The following is a 17,362-nucleotide window of genomic DNA, read 5'->3' on the forward strand; positions in this document are numbered from 1 at the left end:
TAACTGTTGAGATGAAAATTTTAAAAGCCTTAAAACTAGGAACATTTAAAAATGACTAATTTAGAATTCATTAACTCTAATAAGAGGTATTAAGTTATATAAGGAATATGTTTCAGATAGAATGGAAATTTCCAAGGTGGCTAGAGTGTGCAGCCAGAATTCCAGCACAAAAGAAGTACACTGAGGTACGCCTAACAGTTTCAGAAACTTAGCATTTAAAATATCTGTGCTATGGGGGCTGGGGAGATGGCTCAGTGGTTAAGAGCCGTGGCTGCTCTTGCAGGGGACCTGGGTTTAGTTCCCAGCACTTGTGTCTCAGCACACAAAGGGGATATGATATAGGCACCTGCACATATGTGGTGCACATAAACTCACACATGCCCCCACATATACACATAAATAAAAATCATATATATATATATATATATATATATATATATATATATATCTGTGGTTAAATTGCACAATAAAATAACACAAAATGGGAAGATATAAAACTGCTCTTTCTGAAACGTGCTAACGTTACTAATTCGTACTAGAGTATTAATACCATCAATGCATAAATAATCTTTATCATGGAAAAGACTGGTGTACTCAGCAGCCTTCAGGGAAATGAAACCAAAATAGTTGATTAACATATAGAAGAAGAATGAAGAGATGAGAAATAAGAACATAATGGGATTAAATTTTTTCTGAACTTAGATTATGATAATGTCCTTCTGTTTTCTGAATATTGTAAAAAAATTGCTAATTTTGTGCTTTGATAGGCAGAATCATGAAAGGAAATTTATTTCAATCTCTTTCCTTCCTCACCCTCTCTTCCTTTCTCCTCTCCTTTCCTTACTTCTTCCTCTTATCTCCTCTCCCCTCCCCTTACCTTCTCCTTCCCTATTTTCCCTTCCCTTCTCTAGGGGGTACAGGTTCTGGGGGTGTACGAATCAAGCTAAGGACTGTGCATATATTAGGCAGCCCTCTGACCCTCAGCTGAGCTATAACCTGTAGATTACTTTTAGTAACACTTTAGAAAGACCAGGAGACCTACAGAATACAAGTACAACAATAAATATATTTCAGTAATAAAGCTAAATATAAATGAATAGAATATTATGGTGAAAATTCATGAATAAGGCAGGGGCTGAACATGCAGGAGGCCCCTGTCTTACTTTTTCTGTTACTTGATTAATAGTCATGTCCTGTTTACCATATTAAGTTATAGGAAAAATCAAAGCAGCAGTCTGACAATGTGTGTGTGTGTATAGCTGTGGTAGTGAAGTGACTGTCTGACTAGGAAGAGGGCAGAATCAGTTTGGGAACGAAGATGGGCATTTTGTTATGAGGATACAGCCAATTTGTAAGACAAAGATAGTAATTGTAAATTTATATGAGTCTGATAATAGAGTTTTCACATTTAGTAAGTCAATCTAGGCACAGTGATAAGGGACACCTAACCCATCAACCATTGGTGAGAGACTACAGCTGTCATAGTAACTTACTGTACGGTATACTGGGAAGTCAGGCAAAAGGGTGTAGAAGATGGATCCCATTTCAGGCCACTCACCGAGACTCACCCCTTCCCAGTAACCTTTTACACTTGGTGGGGAGAGGGCCTGTCACTCTTGTGACTTTATGAGTTTTGCAAATGTCACCAGCTTTCCGAGTCTTTAGAATCTCGTCCTTCTTTTGAGAAGGGGGTGTTTGAAGAGGAGGAGTAACTACACAGCCCCATCTCAAACAAAATGTCAGAGACGATTTCAAGAAGCAACAGCAACAGTGTAAGGGCATGGAACGTCCATACTTTTGTACATTAGACTGCCATTAAAACATGAATGTAAAATATAGGTGGTATATGAGTTACCTGTTTTTCATTTAATGATACAATTCTAGCATGAGTCATTTTTCTATTGGACTGTTGTGTCCTCTGCTAAATCAAGCTGGCATTTACGTGGCTATTTCTCTTAAGATAAATTTTTTGTTTTGTTTAAAAAAAGAAGTTGCTCTTTTTTACTAGTGTTCCTATGATAAAAAATTTGATATAATCTGCTCTTGAGATACAAGAGATCTTGTCTTTAAAAGTCATATATTAAGTTCTTAGAAAAATGTTCATTTTTCTCTCCCATTTTTATGAATTTAGCAGTTGTTTAGCTTCTAAAACTGTTGTGTGTAAATTTCTTGATTATCCCTATGAAAATTTTTTTCCTCCCCACTATTTGCAGGAATTGCAAAAAAGTGATCCATGTTGAGTTTGACAAGAGCAGTGTCATGAAATCACCCTGCCTGGCATATGTGTAGTTACAGCCCTGTGGTCCTTGTCTTGTGTGTCTAGCTGACCATTCACTGCCTAGCCCTTGCTGTCACTAAGCCTCTCTGGTTATCTGTGGAGAGGGGAGTTCATGTTGTTTTTATCAACTCCCACTACTGTGTAATCACCAAAACTCCTATAGCTGATAATGTTAACTGTAGCTTGATTCCCAAGTCTGTCTTCTGATAAATCCTACAGTGTTTATCTTTGCTCTGGTGTGTACAAGCCTGTGTGGTGTGTGAATGTCTAGCATTTAAATGTGAACATGATGGCATTGTATATTTTGATAGTTATTTCTATTATTAAAATACATCATTAAAAATTTCCTGATAAATATGGAAGAGAAATAATTATTTAATATATTGTCCATTTTGGAGCAGAATGGTCAGTGACAACTGAACTACATTTTTCTTCCATTGTTATCTTACAAAGAATTGGGTTTCATTATGGCAGTTTTCAAACAAAATTTCCTTATTATTTTTCTCTCCCTTTCCCAGCCCCCCTCACTGTGCCCTTCCATCCCTAGGGACCCCTTTCCACTTTCGTGCCACATTGGAGTTTTTCCCTCTCCCCAGTTTGCTTCTATTTACTCTAAAGAAACTGCTTCACTTTTTGAATGATCTAATGTTTAAGATGAACACTTGGAAGTACATGGAGGCAGACATACCCAGGGAGCGCCAGGCCTTCCTGTTCAGCTCAGCAAGGAGTTTCCTTCTCTAATAACAAATGAAAGTATAAGGAGTGAGTTGTCTAAGAGCAGGAACTGCTGGGACTTAACACATCCCTCAGTCAGCCAGGATGTTGTAAAAGAATCTTTGGAATTTCCATAAGGGCCTCTCTCTCTCTCTCTCTCTCTCTCTCTCCCTCTCTCTCTCGCTCTTGGCAGGATCTCCTTATGTAGCTCTGGCCTAGGATTCACTATGTAGACCAAACTGGCCTAGAACTCACTGAGATTGGCCTGCCTCTGCCTCCTGAGTACTGGGATTAAAGGTCTATGCCACCATACTCAGTCTTAAAATTATTTTATATCATTTAACAAATGTTGCTTAAAAGGCATGGATATACTTAGAGATATCCTGGATTTCCCCTTAAGCAGCTTTAGCTTTTTTTAAAAATCTGATTAATGAAATTTTCTAAGGAGAAAAAAAATCTAAATTTATATATGAACAGTATGACATAAACGTCGATTCTCACAGGACATGAATCGTGTATTCGATTCTATTCCATTCCATTTTATTCTGTCCTATTCTAGGAGTGAGTAGTGGAGATTTGCTTTTAGAATTGAGTGTGTTTCCACCCCCCCCCCCCCATGATGAAATCCAGGAACATTCCAAAAGGCATTCTTGTTGACATTTTTGTGATTTTTGTTTTCGTTCTCTTTCCACCGTGGGTGTAATACTCACGTCACTTGGTTTTTAAAGAGTCACACTGTGATTAGAGTACCTTGCATTTCCCTAATAAAAACAATTTAAGTTAATCTGAATGTCATATCATATCAGAATTGTTTGACACAAGCATGCTTCTTTTTATTGTGGAACTTTATGTAATGCCCTAAAGAATGAGGTAAGAGAAAAATTTTTGCTTTTAATGTTTGAAGGGAAGCTACTGTGCAGCAAGCATCATGTCTCCAGACTGTCCTTGTTCTTTATAATTAAGTGGAGCTTGCAGGGAGGGGGAGGGGTCCTTAATATCAAGATGAAAGATTGTACTTGAGAATCCCATCACAGCTCAACCCACCCTTTGAGTGCATTGGGCTGTCTTCTGGACCTTTAGCAGGATACCAGGATATGGGGTTGCTTTGCTAACTGAGATTGTGTTGGCTTATTGAGATGACTTGCTAATTGGGAAGTTTGAACACTACGAGCGTTCTTTAAAACGGGAAGTGGATTTTGGGTCAGAGGTCACATTTCAGTTGACTTAGAAACCATCGGAAGCAGTGTTAGTTTTTGTTTTGCTTTGTTTTTAATTGTTTTGGCTTTTTCTTTCCACAGCAGGTTGATGTGGAAAAATGGGTATGTGTTTCCCCGCCTTTCCAAAGGGCTTGTGATTGAAAAGCGCATGCTCGCTGCTGCCTCTGAGCTTTTTAATTTTGCTTCCTAGCACAGCTTCTTTTAGTGTTTGACCTCACTGCTCGGCTGTAAAGAGTACACTTTTCAGATCACCAGTTAGAACCTCTTGGGTCTCTGAGTTACCGTCACCTGCAGCGGGCTCCATCAAAGGCCTCTGCACTCCCAACCCGTTCATTTTATGCAATTGGTTTAATTATAAAAATGTTGATGTGTCTCTGGCCATAGGAAGGGTTTTGTTACTAGTATTCAATGTTTTGCTAAACAGAAGTGAATGTTCTATCTCAAAAATGCTACACTGTAGTCTCAATATTGTCCCATGTGTTACAGAGAAAAATTCAAGGCTTTTTCTGTATCGGGGCAGTCTTGAAAAGTGAAGGCGAAAAGCAAAAGCCACACAAAGAGTAGTTACAGGTGTCTGCAGGCAGTCTGAGAGCCATCCTGTTGGCATTCTGTGTCTTGGTCTAATGGCATTGTTACTCTGTTTCTTCATCTGTTAAGAAAAATGATGAGGAATGGAAAGAGAGAGAGAGGAAATAGGGTGTGCGTGAGAGGGAGGAAAATAAGAAGTGAGTGGGTGGGGGATCAATTTAGATGAACCTATCCAGTATCCAGGTCCTTCTGTTAATACTCCACAGCTGAGTGGAGGTCAGTCACAGCAGCGTCTACATCCCCACTCAACTTGTCCCCAAACTACAAAGCAATGACAGTTTTCCTTAGCATTTGGCTTTAACTTGTTTTTCACTTCACAAGGAAGAGTCTCTTGAGGTAGACTGAAACTGCCATTTCATTTTACCATTGTCGTCTATCCTTATTTGGGCCTGGTTCTCTTCATTTTTGTCTTGGGGCCTGGTGCTCTCCATCACTGTCTTAGAACCTGATTCTTTCACTGCATTGCTTGGAGTCTCCCCACCTCCCCATACCGTCCAGGAGGCTTTCAAAGCGATACCCGAATGACTACATTTCCATGTGGATGTCGATATTTCTTTTCTTTCATTCAGCCCTTTGTATCCCAGCAGGTTCTATTGATGAAACTGATGGTTTCCACGAGGACAACATCCATGCTATTCTTCGAGAACTTCCATATGGCCCTAGGAAAGTCCAGATCCACCATATCTTAGACTACTCTGTCTTGTCTCACTATTTTATTTTTTTTTTAACTTGAGATTGTATACCTTCATTCATAGCAAGAGTTAAAATTCTGATCCCTGCTCAAACTTTTCCTGATGGGCTCTGGGCTCTTGTTTTTCTAAGCAGCGCTATGGTTTAATCCCTACTCATTTGCTGGCATTTTAAAACATTTCTCTCTTTCTCCATGTCTCTGTTCCCTTCTTTTCCACGGCAGCATTTCTGTGCTATGTCCAGACTGGCACTTTCTTCAATATCCCTTCAACCCACTTTTAATTCTTTTGAAAATCAACTATGTAAAAATGTTTGGTGAGACATATCAGTAAATGAAGCCACCATCCGCTGTCATTTGAAAGCCTTTGCAGTCATCCCTCTGTGTGCTTGGCCTGTTTGCTTCAATCCGCCTCACATGCCCCTCTCTTTCCTCAGCGATTTCTTATTTTAAATTTAAATTCCGCTTTCCGGTGTGACTTTTATGTTAGAAATTGCTTGTTAGTTGTAAGGAGGTCATGGAAACACCATTGAACTGAACATCATGGGCTTTGTTTGGCTGCTGGCCAGTCTGGTAGGCTCTTCTTGTTCCTGAATGTTAGTGTTCTGTCAAGAGCTGCTGAGATGTGCGTTCATTTAGAATCCACGTAAACGAGCAGTCCCTGTGGAGTCCGTGTACTTCAGACTGATGAACACTTTCTTTGACCTCTTTCTGTATAATTCAGATCTCACTCATTGGCCATTTGAACTTTGAAATTCTACTGTGCTGTACATACTGGAAGGGTGGTTGGGAATAACCGGCTGGTGTTGTGTGGCCCTGTCCCTGGGGAGAAGTGAGCGAATGTCTGTTCACCCATAGCGGAGAACTGGTATCAGGCTGAAGAGTGGATACTATCAAAGCCCAACTTGGTGAGCTAGGGAGCTTCACTGGATTACTTAGAGGGGCAGAAATGACTCAAAGATAGACATATCATCAAAAGTCCACCCCTGAGTGGGTGACAAGCTCACAAAAGCTGCAAACCCAGATGTCTTAGTTAGGGCTTCTGTTGCTGTGAAAAGACACCATGACCATGACAACTTTTATAAAAGAAGACATTTAATTGGGGATAGCTTACATTTTCAGAGGTTTAGTCCATTATCTTTGTGGGGGGAAGCATGGCAGCATGCAGGCAGACATCATACTGGAGAGGTAGCTGAGAGTTCTGCATCTGAATCTGCAGGCAGCAGGAAGTGAACTGTGAGCCATTAGGTCTGGCTTGAGCTTCTGACACCTCAAGGCCTGCCCCAGTGACACACTTCCTCCAACAAAGCCACACCTACTCCAACAAGGTTATAGCTCCCAGTAGTGCTGCTCCCTGTGGGCCTGTGTGGCCATTCTTATTCAAATCACCAAACCAGAGGGCAGCACATAGCTTGCTGCTCTTTAGGTTAGTGAGTCTCTTCCAGGCAGCTCAGCTGATCTGAGAATGAACCACAGCAGGCCTTACTGCTTTTATAAGGGTTGGCAGGGAGGGACCAAGGGAATCTGGTCAGTTTCAGGAACTTCCTGAAGGCTTTGAATTATTTACTTCCCGAGTTCTAAGGAGCTTCTCTGCAGGAGGTAATGTTTCACCTCCCTATAGAAAATTCTGTCTTTTAATCAGCTTCCCTGTAGGATGGGATATTTTATCTTGGAGGAGATAGCTCCACAACACCTAGATTCTGCTCACATTGACCTGTGGGTGTGTTCTTCTATGTCCCTTGTGTCCTGCTAAAATAGCCTTATTCAGAGATACAGTGTGCCATGGTCATCTCCTTCACACCAGTCTCATCATGATGCCCTATTGGGTCAAACCTCTGGGTCTCTGAAGTGTTGCTTAATTAGGGAGCCCGAGCCACTGTGGCCATATCCCTGGGTATGGAAGGCAGCTTTCAGGCTCCTCTTCTGAGACTTTTCCATGTATGGTGGGATGAGGAGACCCCAAGGTTGACTGGAAGGCTTCTGATTCCAGAGTCCTTTCATTCATCAGGGCCTTTTTGGGTATCTTCAGGGAGCTGCCGTCATGGCTGTTTCTGACCTGTGATTCTCTTCTGCAGCCCGATGCATCTAATCTGTCTTGTCTGGGTGTTAACTTTCTCTGGTGTGTCCTAGAACAGCCCTAGGCTAGATCTCCCCAGGCTGCCTAGGTTGTCTGTGGGCAGTGCAGTCCCTTCCCAGATGCCATTCCAAGGGAGCTGGATGTATCAGTTCAGCCTTTGGATTTCAGCTGTCAAGAGTCTGCTGGCTTCCAGCTCCTGTAGACAAGAACGACCTTCACCAGGCTTGTGATGAGGGCAAACTTGGGAAGGGATGCAAGACTCCCAGCCTAACAGCCCCTCTCTCAAGGAAGCCAGCTTCTTGCTCTGTTGGCTATTGGCAGTCTGCTGAGAGAGTAGTCAGTCCGTGGAAGCAGGCGGACTCTCACCCTGCTCCTTTGGCACCAGGCTAGGTGGTGGTCCACTGTGTGACAGGCACCATTGCTCCTTTCTGATGTGGATGCCTCACCTTCACATCAACTTCACTGGCTTGCAGAGCATGCATTCAGCAAGCGAGATGAAGATCTTAGGAATCTCATAAAACTTAAGCATATGCACAGTCATGTACACAGATAGTGTGTATATATGGTAAAGGAAATTAAAATGGTGCCTCTGGATTTTCTTATGCCATAAATCTGAATAGCTTCAAGATTCAAAATCCCTCTCCCTACCTCTTTCCTTTCCCCCCATTCCTTGTTCCTTTCTTTTCCCTTCTGCTCTATTTTTCTCTCTTCCCCTTTGTCTTCCCTCCCTTCCTCTCTCCTCAGTTCATCCCTCCCCTTCACTCTCTCTGATCTGTCCTCTGTGCTCCTCTCCTTCCTGTCCCTTCTTCTTTCCCCTCCCTACCTCCTCCTTTCCTTTCCCTCCTTCCTCCTGCTCTCCTTCTCTTTTTCCTTTTATCTTTTCCTTCATATCTCCTTCTTTCCCTCTCTGTTTACCTTTCTTCCTTCTTCTCTTTCTCCATTTCTCCTCTTCTTTCCCCTTACTTCCCTCCTTTCTTCTTTCCCTCTGACCCTGTCTCTTCATTTCTCCTTCCCTTCCTCTTTCTTTCTCTCCCTCTTTTCTCACTTCCTCTTCTTTTTTATTCTCTATTCCTTTCTCTCTTTCCCTTCTCTACTCTCTCCCTTCTCTTCTCTTTCCTTCCCTCTTCCTTCCTTTTCCTCTCGTCTCCTCTCTTTTCTCTTTCCCTTTCTCTTGCCCATACCTCTTTTCTTCACTTCTGTCCTCTGTCCATTTCTTCCTCCTCTTTCTTTTTCCTCTTCTCCTGCTTCTGTCTTCCTTGATTTCCTTCTTGTTCTTCCTTCATTCATTCTTTTCTCCCTTCCTTCCTCAACTTCTTTTTCCCTTTTACTAATGTCTTTTTGGAGCATCTCTGTACTTGTTTAACACACATCCACTGAATTATAAAATGTAACTCTTCACACTTAAAAGAAAAGGCTATTTCTGAGTCTTGATTTAAAGAATATTTAACTATTGTTTTCATCCACCCTATCCTGCCCTGACCTTATCCTAATCTTGGTGTTAGTTTCCAACATGAGAATTTCAGTTTGTGGGAGGAGATAAAAAGAGAAACATATTGAAATTGTCACATATGATATATTATTTGTAAATCAAGTGACTATTTACACTTATATTTTAAAAATTCATAATGTTTCTATAAATATTAAAACACAGAATAATTTAAAATGCTTCCTAACTTCAAAAAATAATGCATTGTACACCCAGCTGTCATATGAGGGTATGTGGAAAAACATTATCAGGGTTCATTCATACTCAAAATGTTTAAAGCATTCGGTCTCTTGAGATTACAGGTTTTTTAGTGGCAGTCTTAGTGTATAGGCCGGGCTTCATATGTCTTCAGTCATTTTGATACAAATGTCACTGTAGTATTTTGTGTCAAGAAATTCTCTTTTGAGACAAGCTAGAAAAAGAAGAAAACTCCAGGTAGCTATTGGCATCTTATTTCAGGCATTCCTGAGTTCTGTGATGCACACACATCACTGAGATAGAATGCCAGGACATACTCTAGCTTACCAGCACCATTTATTATAGACGAAAGTTTCTGTCCCGCCTGGTCCCGCAGCTGTTCAGTCCCAAAGAAACACACAGAAGCTTATATTAATTATAAACTGTTTGGCCTTTTAGCCTGGCCAGCTCAGTTGGTAGAGCATGAGGCTCTTAATCTCAGGGTTGTGGCTTCAAGCCCCATGTTGAGTGCCATTTTAACTTCCTTCTTAAGCAGAACTAGATAATTATGAAAACATATATCTGTCAAATTTATTACACTCAGAAAACCAGGTCATTTAAATAATGTCTGTACTTAGTGATTGATAGGTTGGAAAAGATAACAGTTGACACACATCTGCTCCAAATTATGCTGTGTTCATTGTAAGCATAACCACACATGTGTGGTCAACTGGATGTCAATAAGCGACTGAATGCCGGCAGCATGAGTGACGTAGGAGTGTGACTGTCGGTGGTATCCCGTGTGTAACTGCTCTTTGTGGGTTGAAGGCTGGGCCCTGTTCTGATACTCTCTAGATCTACACTTACCATGCCTTCTCATCATTCAGTATTAGATATTTTCAGTAGGAAAAGCCTTAGAAAGTTAGCCATGCATACAGAGTATGTTCATCATAAGAGTAGTAGTTGACATTTCCCACAAATAATACATCTACATGTGTTATTCTATAGCATATAAGGGGTAAGCGTTGAGTTTGGGATTATTCATGTTAGACTATGTTTATTCACTAAAATTTATTGTCAGCATTCTTAATTACCAATGCACCAAATCTTCGATGATTAAGGAACTTCTTTTTCTCAACATAGTGAAGCTGCTTCACTCATAAGAGAGCGAGGAGAGGTGGCAGATGGAACATGGTGGGAAATCCTTGCATCTTAGCACATGGAGAGACAGGATATAACAAAAGGCTGACTTTCAATGAGTGTCTTCTGTGTGGAGCAGTATGTTTTAGTTTCTTAAAGGGGAAGACCTGCCACTGAACCTACACCTCCCTGCTCCCTCCAAGTCCTGCATTCAGACCCTTTGAATGATAGGCCTTCTGAGTGTATGTTCCTTGGCTCCCAGTTCGTCTAGACAGTTTTTGGGGACATCTTCCAGTAAAGATTCACTTAAAAGATTGTAAGAGAGAATCTTAGACAGAAATCATTCATTCATTCATTTTGTGTGTGTGTGTGTGTGTGTGTATGTGTGTGTATATGTGTGCGTATGTGTGTGAATGTGTGTATGTGTGTGTATGTACGTGTGTGTATGTGAGTGTGTTGTGGGGTGAATGTACCGCAGTGCATGAGTGGAAGTTAATTGGTGGGACCTGGTTCTCTCCTTTTACGATGTAAGTCCCAGGAATCAAACTTAATTCTGCATGATGCCTTCCTCTTTAGGGTGTAAGAATGGGTTCCTTTTCTTTGTCAGTTAAGGAATTAAGGGGCAGGAAAGAAATGTGACTGGGAATCTTGGAGAGTTCAAGTGGGGTCACCAATGATACCAAGTAAATTAGGGTCCCTTCTGGGGAGTTCTTAGTCTCACTAATAAAAAATATTAAGAGCGATATCAAGTAGATGTTCAAGGATACTTTATCAGAGTTTAAGAGAATTTTTCCCAGGCAAGCCCACTGTGGCTCTGAAGATGAGTAAGGAGTTAAGTGGAGAACATGAACTAAGGTGGAGGTCACCCACTTGGTACCAGGAGGCCACAGAGTAAGGAGGGGGAGCTTTACAGAAATAGTAAGGAAGTTGTGAACATTAGAAAGTTAAAAAGAAAAGATACGGTGCAGGCAAGCTGTAAATATTAAAACTGCCCTAGAACTTACCTGGCCTTTAGTATATTCTGGACTCACAAATAAGTAGGCTCTAGTGCCAGTGAAGAAATGGATTAGCTATCAAGGTGAGGACAAGCAGATCAAGAGCAAAAACTTCCTGCTTCCATGTCCTTATATAGTCTTCCGGCAGAAGGTCTGGCCCAGATTAGAACTGGATTAAAGATCTTTTCCTATCCCTTCTAATAAAGCTGTAGTTCACCATCAAAAAAAAAAGTGTGGCCTTTCCCATCTCTAAAGATCTGAATTAAAGGCCTGTCTTTCTACATCAAAGATACAGATTAGACGTGGATTTTCCTGCTTCAAATTAAGCAACAATCTCTCAGAGATGTGTCCTCCATTTTTGGATTTTAGTTCCAGACTTAGTCAAGTTGATGACCAAGAATATCATCACATACACTTCTAAACTGGATAGAGATAGCAAGGCTAAGCCGCGAGCCCTCACAATGGTCAAAGCGTTCTGAGTGACTGTTTCTTGCTTTGTACTGGTAACAAATTGAGCATGAATTTGTGTTCTTTTGATGTCCAGTGTTTGTTGTCAGTGTGAAGATTGATATTTTGCTTGGTTTTCTCCTTGTCACCATCTGTGTTTCCCAAGAACAACCTCCTAGGGTCTTTCAGATCTATGGCGATGGGTGACCACAGGGGATTCTGTGGTATTAAGCCAGTCATCTGTCTAGTGACATCACCTCTGCTAGCATTCATGTCAGTGAATGTGTGGGCAGTCATGCCTCCGCTCGTGCTCTTCACATCAGCTGTGAAATCTGTAGCAACTGAACTAACCCTAGACAGCACGTGCCCACCTCATACAGCTTTACACCAGAAACCTAAAATTCGGTGTTTCTGTGCAAATCGGTCGCCATCTGTCTTAGTTAAGATTACTATTGCTGTGATGAAACACCATGACCAAAAACAACTTTGGGAGGAAAGGGTATATTTCACTCACAGTTCCATACAACAGTTCATCATTAAAAGCAGTGAGGGCAGGAACTCAAACAGAACAGGATCCTGGAGGCAGGAGCTGATGCCGAGGCCGTGGAGGGTGCTGCTTACTGATTTGCTCCCACAGAAAAGCTTATTAAGCTTTGAACACTCAATGACTTTTCTAGCCCAAAGTTCTATGCCATCTAAGAACTTTTATCAGGATGGGAAGTGGGTCAGGACCTATGCAACACGGCCATGCTATCGTCAGCCTTATCATGGCCCCTTACTCTACTTTCTCTAGTGAAATTTAATCTAGTGCCAGAGAAATTTGAATTCAGTTCAGTATATCTTTTATTATATTTATTTTAAGCATAAACATGGTGTCCTCAGCATGGAGAGAGGATGTGTCTTTCAGTATCTTTCTGCCTCAGTTGCCTTTCCCCGTGTCATTCACATTTTAGAATGTTTTTTTTCATTGATTTTGTTGTTTTCTTTTTTTTTTAAAACAAATTAGATCTAAGTAGTGTTTAGATGTAGATCAAACTAATATATCTATTCCTCTTGATTTAGTGCAGTAGCTTCTTTTCTTTTTCCATGAGTGATCTCTTTAGAAAAATATTCTATTGTTATCATTTTGTTAATAGTTGCAACTTAAACCAAATTATCCAAGAGATTTGAAAAAAAGAAGGGTTAATCTTGATCTAAACTCCAGTCAGTCTTTCATGCTCCTGGTTGTCTCAGGAAAGTGGCGTGGCCTTCACGGGCTCTGGTCTTCCTCATCCCACAGGTGGATGCTTGCAGCTTCGCTTGGATGTTCTGTTCATTCTCTCCCTTTGTACAGCCATGTCTCCCACTCCGTGTCTTACTCTCCCCGATGCCATCCACAACAAGTGTATTCTGAAGAGCCGTCCTGAGCAACTCTGCCGAACACTTTGTAAAAAACCCCACTACCACTGTAATGTAGTTAACTCAGATGACTGGCCAAATCAAACAGAATTATTTTTTAAAGAAAAATTCCCAACCCCAGCTCAATTAAAATCCACAGAAAGTATCTATCATAACTATGTACCATTGAAAAATGTTAGCTATTTCTGGTTGTTTCTTCTAAGTATGACATCAAAATGATTTTTTCAATTCAGTTCTTGGGTCATATTTCCATTGTCCTATTTTGAACTCTGTTGCTGTGATAAAATGCTCTGACCAGAAGCAACTTGGGGCAGAAAGCTTCATCTTCCATTTCCAGGTCAGAGTCCACCATTGAAGGGAGTCAGGGTAGAGCCACAGAGGAAGGCTGCTTGTCGGCTCACTCTCTCATGCTTAGCTGGCTTTCTTACACAGCCCAGGGCCACCTACCTAGGAAATGATTCTCCCCATGGTAGGATGGGCCCTCCTGCATCAATTAACCATCAAGACAGTTCCTCACAGACATACATACAAACCAGGCTGATCTAGGCAATCCCTCTACTGTGGCTTCTCCTCTAAGAGAACTCTAGGCCATGCCACATCAACCATGAAGGTTAAAGGACATCCAATAGTGCCAAATATTTGTTTTTGTTTCTGTGTAGAAACTAAGTTTTCTGCTGTCATTTACTATTAATATCAGCTAGATATTTTTCATAGCTAACTTCCTGCATTTTCTAAGTGAAAAATAAAATTTCTTTCTATTTATATTGTTTGACATTTTCATATTTATGCAGTGCACTGAGGTCCATTTTACCCCATTCCACCACTTTCTTCCCCACGGAGACCCTTTTCCTAAGAAGCTCACCTCCCATTCTCATGTCTCCCTTTCGTCTGTGGCCCACGGAGTTTAATTAGAGTTCCTCGACTTAGTATGGTGGGAGGTTATTTATTTATTTATTTTTGAATTTATTTTCTTGTTTTTACATCCTCACCAAAGCATCCCCTTTCTCCCAACCATCCACTCCTTCTCCACTCTTTCCTTTTAGATATAGGTGGGTACCCCCTGGATACCAAGCTGCACTGAGGCCAGGCACCCCCTCTTCCAGCAAGGTTGAATGAGGCAATTTGGCAGGAAGAATGGGTCCCCAAAGTCAGGCAGTGTCATCAGAGACGTCCTTCGCTCTTACTGCTGGGAGGTGGTGGGAGGTTATTTATCATGAAAAGGACACCACTGAATAAGATGGCATCCTCCTCAACAGCCATTAACTATTGATATTCCTTCAGAGAACCTTATGGCCTCATGTGGTCCCACCCTCTCTACATTGAATTGTTGGTGGACCCAACCTTGTGTAGGCATTTTGTGGACTTCCATGGCTGCAATGTTTATGAGTGTGATGGTCATAGCATGCCAAGAAGACATCTTTCTGACTCACAGCTCCCCATCTCCTAACTCTTGACACCCTCTCCACCACCTGTGCCACCGTGTTTCCTGATATTTGGGGGGGAGTTTATTTAGAGTGGAGCAAACCGCCATCTCTTATTCTTACCACTTTGGCCTGTTATGGTTCTCCGTGTTACCTGCCTGCAGAAAGCTTCTGTCATTATGGCTAGGAGCATTGCTAATCTCATTGGTAAAGCAGAGCTGGGCAAGAATGAAATTCATTACAGTTTCTCCCTTGATATATAATATTAAAAATGAAAAGCATCACTCACAATGGTATTTCCATTTATTTATATACATGTTTCTCTTTCTGTGTGTTTCAGGGAAGCAACTGTACCATTTATAAACATCTATGTTGAAAAGTGTTCTCTGGATGATTTGCTTAAACCTAATGGGGATATATCTACTTTTTTTTTCCTTACTCTGTTTTATATTTGTACATAATAATTTACTTCAGTCCTAAGTAGGGAAATCAAACATCATCCCCTTCTTGGATGTTTATCTTATACTCTCCTGGAAACAAATCTGGGAAACTGGAGGGCATCCAGTACAAACAAGGAAAGATGCGTATGTTTTGCAGAAGAGATAAGAGCTGTGTGAGAGAGGTGGTGCTGTGTTTAGAGAAAAGGAGAAATAGTTTGTCTGCCTCTCTTTGAAATGCCCCTCTCACCATAGGCAGCATCCAAGGGACTGCTTCCCGTTCATGCATGAAGGATGTTGGACTCCATGGTTCAGACTCTCCTAACCTGTGGCTTCCACTACCAGCTTTACTGAACTTAGTCAAGTTGCCTTGTGTCACTGCACTTACGCCAAAAGAGATGGAATGAAGTTTTTGATTTAAGCATTTTCAAAGAATAAACGGTAGATTGTACCGCCTCAATGCTTGGATGTTGGAAATTGAGCCAGGCATTTTTCAAGTAGTGTGGCATGTATTCACAGAAAACAGCTGAACTAATGTAAAGATTCTTTTCAAAAGACTTTGCTTGCTATAGCATTTTCCTAGCATGTAGTTGAGTATAAGTTCTGTTGCAACAGCAATGCAAATTTTCTGTTTATCATTGACGTAGTTTCACTTAGAACAATGGGGTCTTGATAAATAAGATAGTTTTAAGTCCTTGAAATAATTTGTATTTAATATTTTCTCTCTTTTCTTTATGTCTCCACAGAAGTTCATGATGAAGGTGAGGCCTTGATCTTCTGCTATATGTGTGATAATTCCTGTCATTGTGGGTATATGTGATAACTCATGTGTCTGAGTGTGGGTATATGTCATACTTAATATATATATATATATATATAGTCTATATATATAGTGTATATGTATGTATGTATGAATTGGCTTTTTGACTTTTTGAGATAGGTTTTCTCTGTATAGACCTGGCTGTCCTGGAACTAAGTTTATAGATGATGCTGGCCTCAAACTCAGAGGTTTACCTGCCTCTGCCTCCCAAAGGCTGAGATTATAGGCTGTGCCATCACTCTTGGCTATAATATTGCTTATGTATGATCATAGGCAGTATCCCATAAATTTTAGAATGACTATATATAATATTTTATAAGTTTTAGGATTGTTATATGAATTTGCTTTATGTTTGCATAATGCTTTTCCTTTAAAATTTTTAAATGAAATTAAATATTTAACATTTAAATGTAAATTACTCACCTTGAGTTAATAATTTAAATAACTTTTGACATTTTTGGGTTATATAGAACCAAATTAAGTTTAATTAGTCATCTTTAGGGATTTCTTCCATTACAATATTTTTTTTATTGTTACTTGATTAGAATGTTCCCTTTGTAGGGATCCTGGCTGTTTTGCTTTTGGAAGACACTTGTGAGAATCTAAGAGGACCCTCCACTGGGAAATTAGAAGTGTCACATTTGTTACCTTATTGTTGCTGTGGTCAAACGCTGTGACCAAGGCAACTTACAGAAGACAGAGCTTGTTTTAGCTCACGGTTCCAGAGGGTTAGAGTACACCGTGGTGGGAAGGAGTGGCAAGCAAGCTGCAGGCATGGCGGCAGGAGCAGCGACTTGGGGGACCACATTCAATCATAAACATGGAGCAGAGGATTAGCTGCACATAGGGTGAGGCTATCTGCTCTCCACGCTTGCCCCAAGTGACTTTCTTCCTCTAGCAGGGCCCATAGCTGAAACCACAGTGTCACCAACTGGGGGATCAAGTGTTCACATAACCCTGGTGGGGCATTTCTCATTCAAAACACCACAGGCATCAGCAACTACATTTTTGTTCTAGAAGAGAAAATAATTCAGTCTTGTTTTACTTCTCAACTAAATTAGAAAATTGGAAGCCCTTCCAAGGAGACATATAAACAGATGAAGGAAGAAGTTGAAGACAGAAAGAGGAAAATGAAGTTGATGGTTTTGTGTCGTTTCAGCCAAATTATCCTACAGTTATTCAAGAATCTTGATGTTTTATGCTAAAACCTCAGAAGCAATAAAGACATCTAGTTCAGTATTCAGTTAATAAAGGCTTAATACAATTTGTAACTTGAAAAAAAACACATCATTTCAAAGATAGAAATTTCTAGAAATATGAATGAAAATTTTGGATATGGATTGAAAAGGAAAGAAATGAAAGAAGTTCTCTTGCCCACCCATTGAATGAGTCAGTTAAGGCTTTTATTCCCATTGCAAACGCCAGGGTCATTGTTGTTGTGTTTCCCAGGTTGGCCCTGTTCACTAATAGTAAAGACCA

General features: G+C 40.7%; 1 protein-coding gene across 8 annotated transcripts in view; it reads left to right on the plus strand.

Moving 5' to 3' along the window:
* Positions 1-17,362, plus strand: part of Ryr2 (ryanodine receptor 2) — a 570,252-nt gene that overhangs the window by 208,979 nt on the left and 343,911 nt on the right. For 5 of the 8 annotated variants that reach the window (XM_041630688.1, XM_041630687.1, XM_041630690.1 and 2 more), the window contains exons 4-5: positions 4,291-4,311; positions 15,810-15,824. In XM_041630688.1, coding sequence (XP_041486622.1) covers positions 4,291-4,311; positions 15,810-15,824 — 36 coding nt within the window. The remainder of the gene's footprint in view (positions 1-4,290; positions 4,312-15,809; positions 15,825-17,362) is intronic. The other 3 variants (XM_041630689.1, XM_041630692.1, XM_041630694.1) reach the window with 1 other exon arrangement.

Source organism: Microtus oregoni, unplaced genomic scaffold (assembly GCF_018167655.1).
Source record: "Microtus oregoni isolate MIOR12 unplaced genomic scaffold, Mior012 000035F_ref0000213, whole genome shotgun sequence".
Classification (NCBI taxonomy): domain Eukaryota; kingdom Metazoa; phylum Chordata; class Mammalia; order Rodentia; family Cricetidae; genus Microtus; species Microtus oregoni.